Source organism: Bos taurus, chromosome 7 (assembly GCF_002263795.3).
Source record: "Bos taurus isolate L1 Dominette 01449 registration number 42190680 breed Hereford chromosome 7, ARS-UCD2.0, whole genome shotgun sequence".
NCBI classification, from domain to species: Eukaryota; Metazoa; Chordata; class Mammalia; order Artiodactyla; family Bovidae; genus Bos; species Bos taurus.
The window spans coordinates 80,296,328-80,310,567 of record NC_037334.1 but is presented as its reverse complement, the minus strand read 5'-3'; the positions used below and the strand labels follow the sequence as shown (position 1 = coordinate 80,310,567).

At 48.4% G+C, this 14,240-nt stretch overlaps 1 protein-coding gene and 1 long non-coding RNA gene across 4 annotated transcripts in view; one reads left to right on the top strand and one right to left on the bottom strand.

The window, feature by feature from the left end:
* Positions 1–2,141: 2,141 nt before the first annotated feature.
* LOC101909274 (uncharacterized) overlaps positions 2,142–14,240 on the top strand; it is a 57,224-nt gene continuing 45,125 nt past the window's right edge. The window contains exons 1-2 of the long non-coding RNA XR_003035701.2: positions 2,142–2,668; positions 3,789–3,924. This is a non-coding gene — a long non-coding RNA (uncharacterized lncRNA). The remainder of the gene's footprint in view (positions 2,669–3,788; positions 3,925–14,240) is intronic.
* Positions 8,247–14,240, bottom strand: part of TENM2 (teneurin transmembrane protein 2) — a 762,206-nt gene continuing 756,212 nt past the window's right edge. For all 3 annotated transcript variants that reach the window (XM_059888816.1, XM_059888817.1, XM_024995296.2), the window contains 2 exons: positions 12,045–12,175; positions 8,247–10,401 (listed from right to left, as the gene is read on the bottom strand). In XM_059888816.1, the coding sequence (XP_059744799.1) occupies positions 9,640–10,401; positions 12,045–12,175 (893 nt within the window). In that variant the 3' untranslated portion in view covers positions 8,247–9,639. The remainder of the gene's footprint in view (positions 10,402–12,044; positions 12,176–14,240) is intronic.

The window sequence follows — 14,240 nt, the reverse complement described above, 5'->3', positions numbered from 1 at the left end:
GTATTGCTCGTGTTTTATGTTTTGGTTTTTTGGCCAAGAGGCATGTGGGATCCTAAGTTGCTAAGTTGTGTCTCACTCTTTGCAACTCCATGGACTGCAGCAAGTCAGGCTTCCCTGTCCTTCGCTACCTCCCAGAGTTTGATCAAACTCACGTCCATTGAGTCAGTGATGCCATCCAATCATCTTGTCCGCTGTCCTCCCTGACCAGCGATCAAATCCACACCCCGTGAATTGGAAGGCAAAGCCTCAAGCACTGGACCGCCAGGGAAGTACCAGGTGAAAGCATTTGATAATTTCATTGGGTTTAGAAGTGAAGGGGACCAGAGGTTCACTGGAAAGGACAGATGAGCAAGCGCTAAGGGGAAACGATGGAAGAGAATGCTGCATGGAAGTGGCCACCCCCACCAAGGACTAAAGGTGGGTCAGTTCAGCTCAGTTGTGTCTGACTCTTTGCGACCCCATGGACTGCAGCAAGCCAGACTTCCTTGTCCATTACTAACGCCAGGAGCTTACTCAAACTCATTTTGATTGAGTCAGTGATGCCATCCAACCATCTCATCCTCTGTCGTCCCCTTCTCCTCCTGCCTTCAATCTTTCCCAGCATCAGAATCTATTCCAATGAGTCATTTCTTCACATCAGGTGGCCAACGTATTGGAGTTTCAGCTTCAACATCAGTCCTTCCAATGAATATTTAGGATTGATTTCTTTTAGGATGGACTGGTTGGATTTCCTTGCAGTTCAAGGGACTCTCAAGTCTTCTCCAACACCACAGTTCAAAAGCATCAATTCTTTGGCACTCAGCTTTCTTTATAGTCCAACTCTCACATCCATACATGACTACTGGAAAAACCATAGCCTTGACTAGATGGACCTTTGTTGGCAAAGTAATGTCTCTGCATTTGAATATGCTGTCTAGGTTGGTCATAGCTTTTCTTTTAAGGAGCAAGCATCTTTTAATTTCATGGCTGCAATCACTATCTGCAGTGATTTTGGAGCCCCCCAAAATAAAGGTGGGTGGGGCAAAAAGAGAGGTGGTCTGTCCTGCTCAGGCTGGAGCCCTGATGAGGACTGTGTAGCTGGCCAGGTGCCAGGTGATCACCCCCTACCTTCACTACCCTCCTAACTGAGAACACAGGTAACCCCGACCCCACCAAGATCCTTCTATTTCATTCTCTGGGAGGGTGACCACTGGGTTGACTGTTCCTATGGGGGGTGCAGGCATAGCTTGTTTTCCTCTTGCCCCAGGGTCTGCTAGCTGAGCACCTGCTTATTGCTTTCTGTAGTTTATGTGTAGGGCGGATGGAGAGGGAGTGGTGACCTTTGCTCTTTGACAGGTCAAACTTCAGGACTGGGACTGTGTCTAGCTAATCTCGGGACAGGAGCTTCACCTTCTGTCCTCATAGGCTAAGAGTAATCATGCTTCATGTTGGATAAATAGTCATCCCTATTTGCCAGGCACTAAGCTGGGTGTTAGTTACAGCATCTCCCTGTGAGATGGGATCATCATACCCATTTCATAGGAGGAAAGTGAGGCTTCAGAGGTTAGGTAAAGAGCCCAGGCTTAGCTAGAAATGGGGGCAGTGGGATTTAAATGGTAAAATGCTGTGAAAGGAAAACAGGGCATCATTTTGGGGTTATAGTCTTTGGAGTAGAAAATAAAACTTTGGAGCTTCCCTGGTAGCTCAGTGGTAAAGAACCTGTCTGCTAATGCAGGAGACACAGGTTCCATCCCTGATCTGGGAAGATCCCACATGTCATGGAGCATCTAAGCCCATGTGCCACAACTACTGAGCTTGTGCTACAGAGCCTTCGAGCTGCAGTGACTGAAACCCATGTGTCTAGGGCCTGTGCTCCTCAACACAAGAAACCATTGCAATGAGAAGTCCACATACCACTAGAGAGTACTTTTCACTCCCGCACCTAGAGAACAGCCCGTGTAGCAACAAAGATCCAGTGAGCCAAATAAATAAATACATAAAATTATTTTAAGAAAAAACAAAAATTTAAATCCCAATTTTGTACTTGCCAAGCACCTCATATTTATTATTTTTGTAACTCTTTTCAAATAATCCTATAAAGTAATTTCCCCCCATTTTGCACCTGAGAAAACGGGTTTCTCAGGAAGGGGAAGGTTTGTATGAAAATCTACTCAGGGAATAGGTGGTGGAGCTAGGCTCTGAATCCAGTCTGGCTGTTCCCAGGGCTAATATTCTTTGGAATCTTGCTTCCTGGAACCGATTCCAGGGGCCTCTCTGAGGGCACAGGACTCTTTTCTGGGCGCAGGGCTTTTTTGGCTGTCTCTTGATTCTCAGAGTGGAGCTAACATTTTCGCTAAACCAGTCCCAGGTGCCCAGACCCAGATCCAGGACGATTTCGTGGGAAAGGCTGCCACCTTGTGGCCAGACAGCGAGCATGTACCAGGAGGAAGCAAGGGTTTAGGAGGGTGGGGCTTGGGCAACAGGTGAGGTCAGTCTCTGGAAAGACTCCAGCTGGTGCAGACTTGGTTTTGGAGGGCTGCCTCGCCGTTGGAGGGCCAGCTTGGGCCTCAGAGGGAGGGTTCAGGCTTCCCAGCAGTTTCAGGATGGATGGTGAGGCTTGGCTGTGGGCACACTGGATCAGAATTTTCCTGCCAAGTCCTGACGTGAGCCCATCAGAGGAATCCTGAAGGTAAGCCTAGGTTAGACTTCTTATGTCCTTCTGAGGCACTGGTTCTTTTAGCTGTGTGGAGAGGCCATGTTGTGTCTGTGACACTTCTCCTGCAGGACACCCTCGGAGCTTCTGGACTGAATCCTGCCTGAGCTCGACCCTGTACCGACACTGTCCCCAGCTCTGAGGGAGATACAGAGCCTCCTCCCCCCTCCAAAACCTAATCCTGTGTATCCTCATCATCTGGGCTGATGCAGCCTCCCAGACTCAGTTCTTTCTGCTTCTCTCCTCTCTCCACTTTGCTAGTCAAAGGATTTCCTAGTAATATTTTTCACCAGGTGCAAGAGCCTTGTGCTTCCCTGGTGGCTGAGAGAGTAAAGAATCCGCTTGCCAAGCAGGAGACGCGGATTCAATCTTGGAGTCGAGAAGATCCCCTGGAGAAGGGAATGGCAATCCACTCCAGTATTCTTGCCTGGGGAATTCCAAGGACGGAGGAGCCTGGTGAGCTACAGTCCATGGAGTCGCAAAGAGTCAGACACGACTTAACGACTAGACAACAAGAGCCCCACTGCACACTCCTCGCAGTATGGAAGAGGACGTTGGGCTTCTTAGCCTGGTCTTCCTTCCTGCCTCACTCCGACATCAATGTGTGAGGCCACGTACCTCCTGTTAAGGCTCCAATCAGTACTTCTCCCCTGGCTGCAGGTTCGCATCACCTGGGAACTTCAGAATCGGCCCCTGGCAGCCACGCCCCCTCGAGATCCTGCTCTGATTGGTCTGGGCCCTGGAGGTTGTGGGCGTGTTGAGAGACCTCCAAGTGGCTGGGAGGGTCCTCGTGCGTAGCCATTGCTCTGTCCTTTGGCAAGTTCTCCGCGGTCAGCTTATGCCTTTCTTCTCATTCCTGAAACCTGTTTCTTAGTCCGGATAGCCCTCTCACCTTCTCTTCCCCACGTTCTCGTCCCTGTGAGTACCCAGCTCTAAGCTCGTGGACAGAACTCGTGGTCCTCTTCCCCGCCTTCACTGTTTGGGGGACCACTTCTGTGCCAGCTTCGAGCCCGCTCTGTCCCACAGATTGACTTGTGAGTTAGTCCTCACGCTTTACACGGTGAGATTTTGGACCACGTTTTATTTCTCTTGGTAGTCCAAGCTTCTGACGGTGCCCGGGAAGACCCTGTGCTTGGTGACTGGGAATGTCGACGAACGACTGAATGGACAGCCAGACTCCATGTTGCTGAGATCTCCGAGCCTTTCCGAAAAGCCGTGAGCAGCGTCCTGAGGTACATGTCCTGGGCCTGGGAGGGAGGAGGGGCACCCCCGAGCAGGATTTGAGGGCCAGTTTTCTCCATCTTCCTTCACAGCTGCATAAAAATCTCTTACTCCTAGGATGAACAAGTCATGCCTCAAGTTTTACTTTTAGAAACTCGGCTTGAAGCAAAGATTTAGAAATCATAAAAGCTAGCATTTACTGGGGACTTACCATGTGTTGGTGATATATGCAATCTCATTTAATCATCCAAGCAGCCCCGTGTTTATCAGCCCTGATTTACGGGTCAGGAAACAGAGGCTCCTAGATGCTGCCTTATGTGGCAATGACTGCTTAGACTCATGAACATCTGGTCTCCTCTTCCTGGATTCCTAGTCAGACCACATTGTCTAAGTGTCCTTTGCAGTAGGAAGGTCCACGGAGCCCCTCATGGAATGTGAGTGGAGGGGATGAGTATACCTCCAAGTGTGGCCCATTAGAAATAAAGTAGTCACACATGTGCTCTTGGCGCTACTTCAAAGATTCTGAGGAGGAAGAGGAGGGTGGAGCCAAAGATGGAAGGAGCCTGGGGTGCCCACTGGGGCAGAGCCATTCCCACTGCTGGCCCGCAGTGGACAACTACACAAGTGAGGATTCAACGCTTTCTGTGTTAGCTTATATTGGGTCTCTCTCTCTCTCTTTAAACTTATTTGGCTGTGTCGGGTCTTAGTGGCGGCATGAGGAGGTTTTAGTGGTGGCATGTGGACTCTTAGCTGTGGCATGTGGGAACCCTGAGCAGGGATTGAACCCGAGCCCCCTGCATTTGGAGCACGGAGCCTTAGCCACTGGACACTGGAAGTTCCTGGGTTTATCTCTTAAAGCAGCTAATGCTATTTACCCCAATTAATACATGTAATTTCCCAAAGGGCTTTCCTGGTGGCTATGATGTTGTTGAATGAAAAAAACTAGGATTGAATGAAAGTATCGTGTGTAGAGCACATAACACTGTTCTTGGCATGTAGCTATAAAGAATCTGCCTGCAATGCAGGAGACGTGAGTTCCATCCCTGGGTCAGAAGATCCCCTGGAGAAGCGAATGGCTACCCTCTCTCGTATTCTTGCCTGAGAAATCCCATGAACAGAGAAGCCTGGTAGACTATCATCCAAGGGGTTGCAAAGAGTCAGATGTGACTTAGTGACAAAACAACATACATGAACCTTCCCAAGCCCTGTGTTTCATGAGTGGTCAAGTTAGGGTTTGTTCCCATCATGCTGACTTCAGAGTGTACAATCTTGTCCCCTGAAAGGCCTTTCTGGAATTGTCTTTCATTGTTCTAATACTGAGTTGGTTGAAAAATTTGTTCAGGCTTTTCCATGAGATGTTATGGAAAAAGTGTGGCCAACCCATACTTTTGGAAGAGGTGAAACATTTTATGCTGGTCATTCTAGGTCTGGCTCAAGGAAAGACAGAAGTTTTTTGTTTGTTTGTTTGTTTTTAACCCAAAACCATCTCCTTCTCCTGTGTTATGAGTGTGCATGTTGTGAGGGGCTGGGCTTGCCTGGGTATAACAGAACACTTATGGATAATTCAAAGATGGCTGGCATAGAAGAGGAGAGTTTCACGTTCACGGGAAACTCTGGTGACATGTGACTGCCTGTGTGCTGTGCTGTGAGCCCACCCTTTTTGGTCTGCCTGCTGCCCCCGCCCCGCCATGAGGCTGGTGAGGCTGGGCAAGCTCCCACTGCCTTGTTGCTTGAGATCCCCTCCGTCTTGGTGGCCCCACTGGCTGCATCTTCCCTGGAGAGACAGGGCACAGCAGTTGGTCCCCATGCAGTTGGGATTCAGCCTGGCTTTATGACCAACTGGAGGCTGTTCTGTGGGTACAGATCCAAGGGGTCCTGACACCAGTCAGATTAAACAAGGCAGCTGGACCAAGCACACGGAAGGACCTGTGTCCTGCTTCCTGTTCTTCTAAAAGAAAATAGGGAAAGAAAGCTTTACATGTGCTTCTTTTTTAAAGGTATTTAAAAAATATTTATATTATTTGACTGCGCTGGATCTCGGTTATGGCATGTGGACTCCTGGGTCATGGCATGTGGGCTCTAGTTCCCTGATCAGGAAGTCAAACTAGCCCCCCTGCATTGGGAGTGCAGAGTCTTAGCTACTGGACCACCAGGGAAGTCCCTACACGTGCTTCTGAGAAGCAAATTCTCTGGTGTATTTTTGTTCTCCTGTTTGATTCACTCATCACAGCTTGCTCTGCTGATAAGAGGGCCATGGGATCTGATACACCATGGCCTCTCTAGCCTGGCCTCTCTTCCCATCTCCTTCCACCTGGGGAAGCCACCCCTGGTCAGGCTAGAGAATTGAAAGGCAGTGGTGATTCAGAAACCTTGGAGGGCTCAGGGTGACATGCCACCCGGATGTGCTGGAGAGGTTTGGGAATCAGCCGCAGCTGGGCTTCAATCATTCCACCACCTCCCAGCTTGTGACAAGCAGCCTGTTTCTCCACTTGCGAAGTGAATGATACTAGGAGCTTGTCTTTGCAATCTGTCCACTCAATTTACTTTTGTTTCCTCCTTGATGGCCAGCAACCTTCCTTGTTATCTCACATAGATGATTGCATCAGCTCCCTTGCCTGGTCACACCGTATTCAGAGCACTTGTTGATATCAGAGATTAAAGCAGACTCCCTGTTTGTAATACAAAAAAAAAAAAAAAAATTCCAGTCTTTAATCAGGGTGTTTTCTGAACCTTGAAAGCCTTTTCTGTTTTCTGGCCTGACTGTGTGACCACTGTCCCTTTGCACGTACTGTTCTCTGGGTCTGGGATGTGTTCACCTCTTTTCATCTGATTAACTCCTCCTCAACTTTCAAATCTCAGTAACTTCCTTTGCATTCTCAGTCTAGGCCACATCCCCAGCTAAGTGCTTTTATAACTTTGTAAATCTCTCCTTCTTGGTATTGACCCCTGTCATTTTACTTTATAGTGTAACTACTTGACTGTTGTCTGTTTGCATCCCTGACTGTAAGTTTCATGAGATTAGTGCCCCTATTCATGTCACCTCCTTTATCCCCAGAATTTAGCATAGGGCCCAGCATATAGTAAGCTCTCAGAATAATGCTGTTGAATGAAAAAAAAAAAATAGAATTGAATGAAAATATTGTGTGTAGAGCACTTAGCTCTCTTCTTGGCATGTAGTAAATATCAAAAAATGGGGCTTCCATGTTGGCTCAGAAAGTGAAGAATCTGCCTGCAATGTAGGAGGCCTGGGTTCAATCCCTGAGTCAGGAAGATCCCCTGGAGAAGAGAACAGCTACCCACTCCAATATTCTTGGCTGGAGAATTTCATGGACAGAGGAGCCTGGTGGGCTACTGTCTATGGGGTTGCAAACACTGTTCTTGGCATGCAACAAGCATTAATAAATATGAGCTCTTAATGATAGTATTACTATTCTGACTGTGGGACTGGTGGGGAAAAATTCATCCAAATCATAAGTGTTCTTCTGATGTATATGTAGGGCTGAGTCCCTTTGCTGTTCACCTGAAATAACCAAAACATTGTTAATCAACTATATCCCAATACAAAATAAAAAGTTTAGTTTGGGAAAAATTAAAAAAAGCTTTTATTAAAAAAAAATGGTCTTCTGACTTCGGTTGCCCCAAGTTTGCAAGTTTTGGGGTAAAGTGATCTAGTGTGGAGGAAAATATACACATATGCAGATACACACTGAGCCGTGACACACAGACACATGCAGGCCTCCCATGGGGACAACTGTGTGATTTCAGTTTCCCGGCAGCACCTTCTACAACTAGAAGGTGGCAGCAGGGAGAAGGCTGGCTGTCCCAGGAGTGCTGGAGGAACCCGTCCAGGCACCGGTGGGCCTGAGGGTCTTCACCACCCACTGGTCCCAGGCCCACACTCTCCTTCTCATCTCCGCTCCATGTAGAGTGGGGCTGCAGATGTTGGGAGAGATCACTCTAGAGAAGCTTGGAGAACAGGGGATGCCTCTAACAAAGACTGCCCCCAAAGTTCAAAAGTCCATATCTGCCCGAGCATCTTGACAAGATCCCTCTTTCTTCCAGCTTCTCTAGTGGCTCAGATGGTAAAGAATCCGCCTGTAATGTAGGAGACCTGGGTTTGATCCCTGAGTTGGGAAGATCCCCTGGAGAAGGGAATGGCAACCCACTCCAGTATTCTTGCCTGAAGAATCCCATGGACAGAGGAGCCTGGTGGGCTATAGTCCGTGGGGTCTTAAGCATCGGACATAACAGCAACCAAGCACGCACACACACCCTTTTCTCCAGAACTTTTGACCTTGCCCTCACCGCAAAGCATTTCCACAGAAGACCAGTGTCCACAGGAGTTTTAGAGACTTTATTATGTATAAACAATTTAAACACTTTGCCATAAATTATCTTTGCCTGTCCCTAGTCTTTGCTTAGCAGCAAATTAAAATTAATATAAAAACTCGATGAACAAGTCATACATGTATATTACAAAAAAGTTCCTGTACCAAAGTTCTTATTAGACATTTTTTTATGGTTTTTTTTTAAACTTTTTTTTTCTTGTTTTTTGTGGGTTTTTAAAATTTTTTATTTTCTCTCCTCGTGGTGACTGTCATGTGATTGTCTCAGTTTCTGGACCAAACAAACACACTAATAATTGTAAATCTCAAACAGTGATTGTGCCTCAAGGCTTAGGTATGTACAGGGTGATCTGAAGTGGTGCCCGTTTAGCAAAAGAGTGTCACGATGCCCACACCTCTACTGCAACTGATACCCACGAACTACGGAATCTAAACAGACTACACCCTGTAACTGCGTATTACTGTCCACAATGGAATCTTCAAAGACAAAAGAGTATGAAATTGATCTGTAGTGATTATAGCCACCCTTGGAATTAAATTTTACACTCTGCGCTCAAATAAATTAGCTCAGGCCAGACTAAATCAGGACCTGAGAGTTAAGTGCTGAACGGTATTATTTCGCTTCGATTTTTGATATGAATTTCCTTTTTTTTCTTGTGTTTTTCTATTTTTTTTCTTTAAAAAGTTATTTCCAGTGCTCACTCTTTCACTTTTACCCCCCCTCCCCAGTCGCTACACACAAATCACCCCCAAAGTCGTGGTTTAAATGCACCTGTATTTGTTTAAACGAAAACGTCTGTAGTTATCTATCCAACGAGCAGTCTGAATCGTGGTCCTTAGCTGGTCCTGGGATGCTGGCCCTCACGGATATCTGTGTGTCGCTCACGTGTGAATGAGTGAGGTAATAGAACATGAGGCCTTCTCGTCTTCACGTCTCTGTTTTGCGGTCGCTGTGTTTTTGTTTTGTGTGTGTGTGTGTGTGTTTTGTTTGTTTCCTGTGTGCATATGTATGTTCTTTTGTTTCTTTTGAACATTTTGCGTCTCTTTCCGTCTCTTGGCTGCGTAGACCCTGAACAAGTGGGTCATTATTTTAGGGGAACTTGGAACATGGTTGTGTGTTCGTCCATTTGTCTGTTTTGTGTTTTGTTTTTTTTTTTTTCCTCAGGAATTTTGCCGCCGGGCTTTAGTCTACTCCAGGAGGTGGGACTTCTTGTGTGGACAGTAGCATTTGAACTCAAAAAATGTGAGCTTTCTTGCCACTTGGTCTCCTAAAGCAGCCCGGCCTTTAGTGCCCCAGTTAGGTCTTCATCTCCTTAGGAGAGGAGATAACAGTGACTCCCGCTGAGCCATCCAGGCGAGGAATGGCAGCAGACGATTTTGTTACCTCTTTCCCATCTCGTTCTGTCTTAAAAACTGGATGTTGCTGCTACTGTCCGCCAGCTCAGGGTACTGCTCGACGGGCAGCACGTAATAGCCCTCGTAGCCCTGCACGCGGCCCGTGCTCAGCAGCTGCTGCTTCTCGCCCTCCGTCCACAGGCGGCTGCCCTCGCGGCCGTCCCTGGCTTTCTGCTGCTCCTTGGCCCAGGCCGTGCCCAGCGCCCTCTGCCTGGCCTGGTCCAGGACGCGGGCCTTCTCTTCGTCCAGGGTGTCGGGGGTGAGGCCGTAGCGGATGCTGAGCAGCAGCGTGGAGTACTGGAACTCGATGTTGGTGAACCTTCGAGTCCTGCCGTTGACCAGCAGCGTGGGCTGCGACACGGTCACGTTCACCCCACTCTCCAGCACCTTGCGGCCGATGGTGGTGCCCAGGGTGACCAGGTCGGCATCGGCTGAGCCGATCTTCACGAAGTAGTGGGTGTCCTTGCCCTCGATGCTGTAGTGCATCTTGTCCAGGTAGTAGGCGTTGTTCAGCACAGACGCCACTTTGCGGCTGTCCTCGCTGGCGATGCTGGACACGCCGGTGGTCACCCGCCCCTCCTTGATGGCGAACATGATGCCTTTGCCGATGATGGGCGTGGTGGTGGCGAACCAGTGGCCTGCTTTCTCGCGGATGCTGGCGTGGAGCTTCTTAGAAATGACCTGCCCTTCAAGAGCCAGGAAGGCCTGGTTGTGCCTCTCGGTTGTCTGCTGGACACCTGTAATGAGCTGTGGGCAGAAGAGACACAGAGAGCTGAGGGGGTGGGCTGGGCCCACCCTGTGCAGTTAGGGGCTGGGTCAGAAAGAGGAAGGCTGGGACACCCCTCCAAGAATACGTCTTGCGTCTGTCATGATCAGAACTAAGAGAGCCCTACCTTTTGGACTAGGACAGGCTGGCTTGTTTCCAGTGCTCTGATGGTATGGCCTCCCCACCTTGTAACTATAAATGGGGGTGCATAGGCATAACACCTGAATGGCATCTCTACCCAGGCCTACCCACTTAGTGTGTCTCTCCATCATTGCAGAAGAGAGAGTCATTTGGCCCGCTGATGGTTTAGCAGCTGCGTTATACATATATAGGGGCTTCCCTGGTGGCTCAGGTGGTAAAGAATCTGCCTGCAGTGCAGGAGACCTGGGTTCGATCCCTAGGTTGAGAAGGTCCCCTGGAGGAGGGAATGGCTACCCACTCCAGAAGGGGATGTTCATTAACTTCCTTGAGTTGGCACTGTGCTACTCCAAGTACGGCTAGGAGCCGAGGCATCACCAGGACCCTCCCTGTTAGCAAAGACTAGAATCTTGGGCCTCCCTCCTGACCCAACGAGTCAGAAGCTGCATCTAAACAAGACCCTCTACCTGGTCTGCATGCATATGAATGTTTGAGAAGCACCAGGCTAAAGAGATTCCAGCTTTGTGGGCCAGAGGGAATATCCCTGGACTTTTTGAGCCATTTGCTTTGGATCCTAGCCCTGCTTCTGCAGGGGGACGAAATCCCCATTATCTCCTTGGCCTTGAGTTTTCTACTCACAAATTACAACTCATCTCAATTGGTGGTTGGGGGACAGGCTGGGATAATGGAGGAGGCTGTGCTGGGGAGGTAACGGCACTTAGATAAATGAGCGAAATGATGGCTATTCATCCAGTGAGTGGTCCCCACGGGGCAGAACTGTGAGAATGCTGTTCTCAATTACCCGGCAGTTCCTCCTGGTCTCTCTCTAGTGACACAGTCTGGACAATTATTCAGAGCAGCTGAGACCTTTCAGAGGTTGATCGTGCCAAGCACGGGTTCTGCAGCAGGAGAGATCCAAACGCAGATGCCCACCCCTCCCATCCCATTGTGGCCGCGGTCTCAGCTGCACCCAAATTGAAACTGACCACCTCTCGGTCATCACCGAGAAACCCAAGCACAGATTATGTTCTGAAAACTCAATCTGTATATGTTTGGGCCATAAAACACTGAGATTTTATGTGAGGCATAAAAATGTTCTTTAATGGGACAGAAACTGCAAACTACCGTTTTATTATGTCCCATAAAAGCCAAAAGGGTTATGATCTTACAGGCAGTGCAGATGGTAGGTTGATGCTAGATTTCTCAGTGCTGTTGTTAATCAAGGAGTGACTCAAGGGTATACAGTGAACAGATAATGACACCACAATTAAGGTAATAATTGAAGTTGGGAAGAAATATGTGCTGTGCCAGACAAGTGACAGCACTGATGTCCGCTGTCTCGTGAAGCCACCCGGTTTCATGCCCCTTTTATACCCAGCTCCAATGTTTTCTGGTGCTACTGACATGTCCTTGGCCCCGACATGGTTCTGTTTGCCAGAGGGAATGGTGACGGTCTTTTGGATTCTTGGCAGGGACCTCCGCTTACCTGTCCGCTCTCACTTGCTTGACTCTCTGACAATTCATAGGGCGGAGGCACGAAATACATTTTGGCTCTTGGGAAGCCAGGAATTATGTTGCTGAGCTGAAATCCAAACATCACAAGCCAGCTTTTCACATCTATGGTGGAAACAGAAATAAAGACTTCTGAAATCATGATGGGTAGAAAGCCAGAGGGGATCTTGGAGAGAGAATGAAATAAAGTGGGATGTTGAGTATGGAGTCCAGCAGGAGAGGGAGGCAACAGCCTGTGAGAGTCTTCTGGTCGGGACCTAGAGCTGCTTTACCTGGGCTCTAGGAAACAGATGTCCTTCCAGACTTGGTCAGTTGACCCCAACCTCCCACTCCACATGGTGATTTAGGACAGTGCTGGAGTAAGCTAGATCTCCCTTCCGATGCCCTTGTTGTGTGACCTTTGGCAAGTTCCTGGCCCTCTCTCAGATTCAGGTTCATCAGATATAAACTACTAATGTCATTGGGTTGTTGTGAAGGTTGAGGGAGAAAATTCACGTGGAGGGCTTATCATGGTGCCTGGCATGTGGCTTGTTCAGTCACAGTGAAATCCTTCATTTGGCAAGTACTTCAGTATTGATGGGCCAGTCAATGTGCTTAGAAGCTAGAGATACAATGATCGGAAACATGTAGATGTGATGATTACACTGTGCAGGACCTCCAGGCAGGGGCTGCTGCACCAAGCCTCGCTCATTATGAAAGGGGGGGTCCCTGAGTGCATGCAATGCAGACAGTCACCTGGCTCCTGAGACCCTTTCCTCAGGTGTCTACTCTTCAAACGGAGGTCAAGAGAGTGCTCTTGTGTGCTCAGAATACAATTGCCCTTTCCTGCTAAGGCCTAGGGTTGGGTCGGCTCCATTGTCATGCTCCATCTCTATTCCTGAACTCCTTCCTTGTGATTTCGTTATATAAGCAGTCAAGCCTTCCAGTATCCTGGCCTCTTAGTTTTTTGGTGATCCTCCACTTACTAACTCTCCTGCTCATCCTTTGGAGCTTGTGATCATGAGTAATTCTACCTCAATTTCATAGACATCACCCTCTGAACACCGCCTGGACTCTCTCTAGTTTACTCTTTTTTGTAACCTCACCCCTCCATACTCCCAGAACGTCTCCCTTCTCTAGGACCTTCAAGCCAACCTAAACTACTTTTCCCATTCCCCAGCTTCTTTGTCTGTCCTCTCTTCTTACCTAGCATGCATTCCATGGTCAGTCATTAGAATCATCCCCTTGTGTATATTCTCAGATCCGTTGCCACTTTCTCACTTCATCACACTTGCTTGGTGAAATCATGGCAGGCTCCTGTTTGTCCCTGTTGCAGCTGAATGCGGCAGCAGAAGTGAACGAAGCCACCCTGGCTGGTGTTAAATTCCTGACCATGAACCCCAGCTGTGCCTTCCTGATGCCTGGTAATCTGACCATATCCCCTTTTTCCATTCAGTCCTTCTTCCATTCTCCCGGGTGATTGGCTACTTCTCATCTCTCCTAAAACATCCCACACCTTCCTCACTCTAGCAGCTGACCTTTCATTCCTATCTGAGAAAACTGATGCGGTCAGGGGGAATTTCCATCAAACGCTCATCATATTTACCAGCTTACCAGCATTAGTACCCACATTCTCACTTTCCTTCTGTTACTCCACATGAGCTGCTGGAAAAAACCCTCCGCTGGTGTAACAGGGTCACCCCATCAACATACAAACATGCCACTAAATACGCACCTTTAAAATTCCTCTCTTGTCCGTCCTTCTCCCTTTAGCCACCATACATGTCTCACCCCCTTTATAAGAACTTCTCAAACTCAAAATAATTCTCTAGACACAGGAACCCCCATTTCTCCCCTTTGAAGCAGGCTTTGCTCCCAAAGATGCATTAAAACAACACTTGTCAAGGCCATACATGACCTCCATGTTGCTGAGTCCAGTGCTGACTGTGGGCTTCATCTTACTTTGACCTATGAGAAGTCTCTGACAAGTTGAATGCTCCTGCATCTCTCTCTGTTTTAGCCTTGTGGACAACACACTGTCTTGTTGTCCCTCTCCCACCTTTGTGGCCACCTCTTGTCCCTCTTTGGTTCCTCCTCATCTCTCTGCTCTGAATGCTGGGATGTCCTAGACGCAGTCTGTGAACTTCTTCTCCACTCTATCTGTTCTTCCCAGACATGGTGATTTGACCCA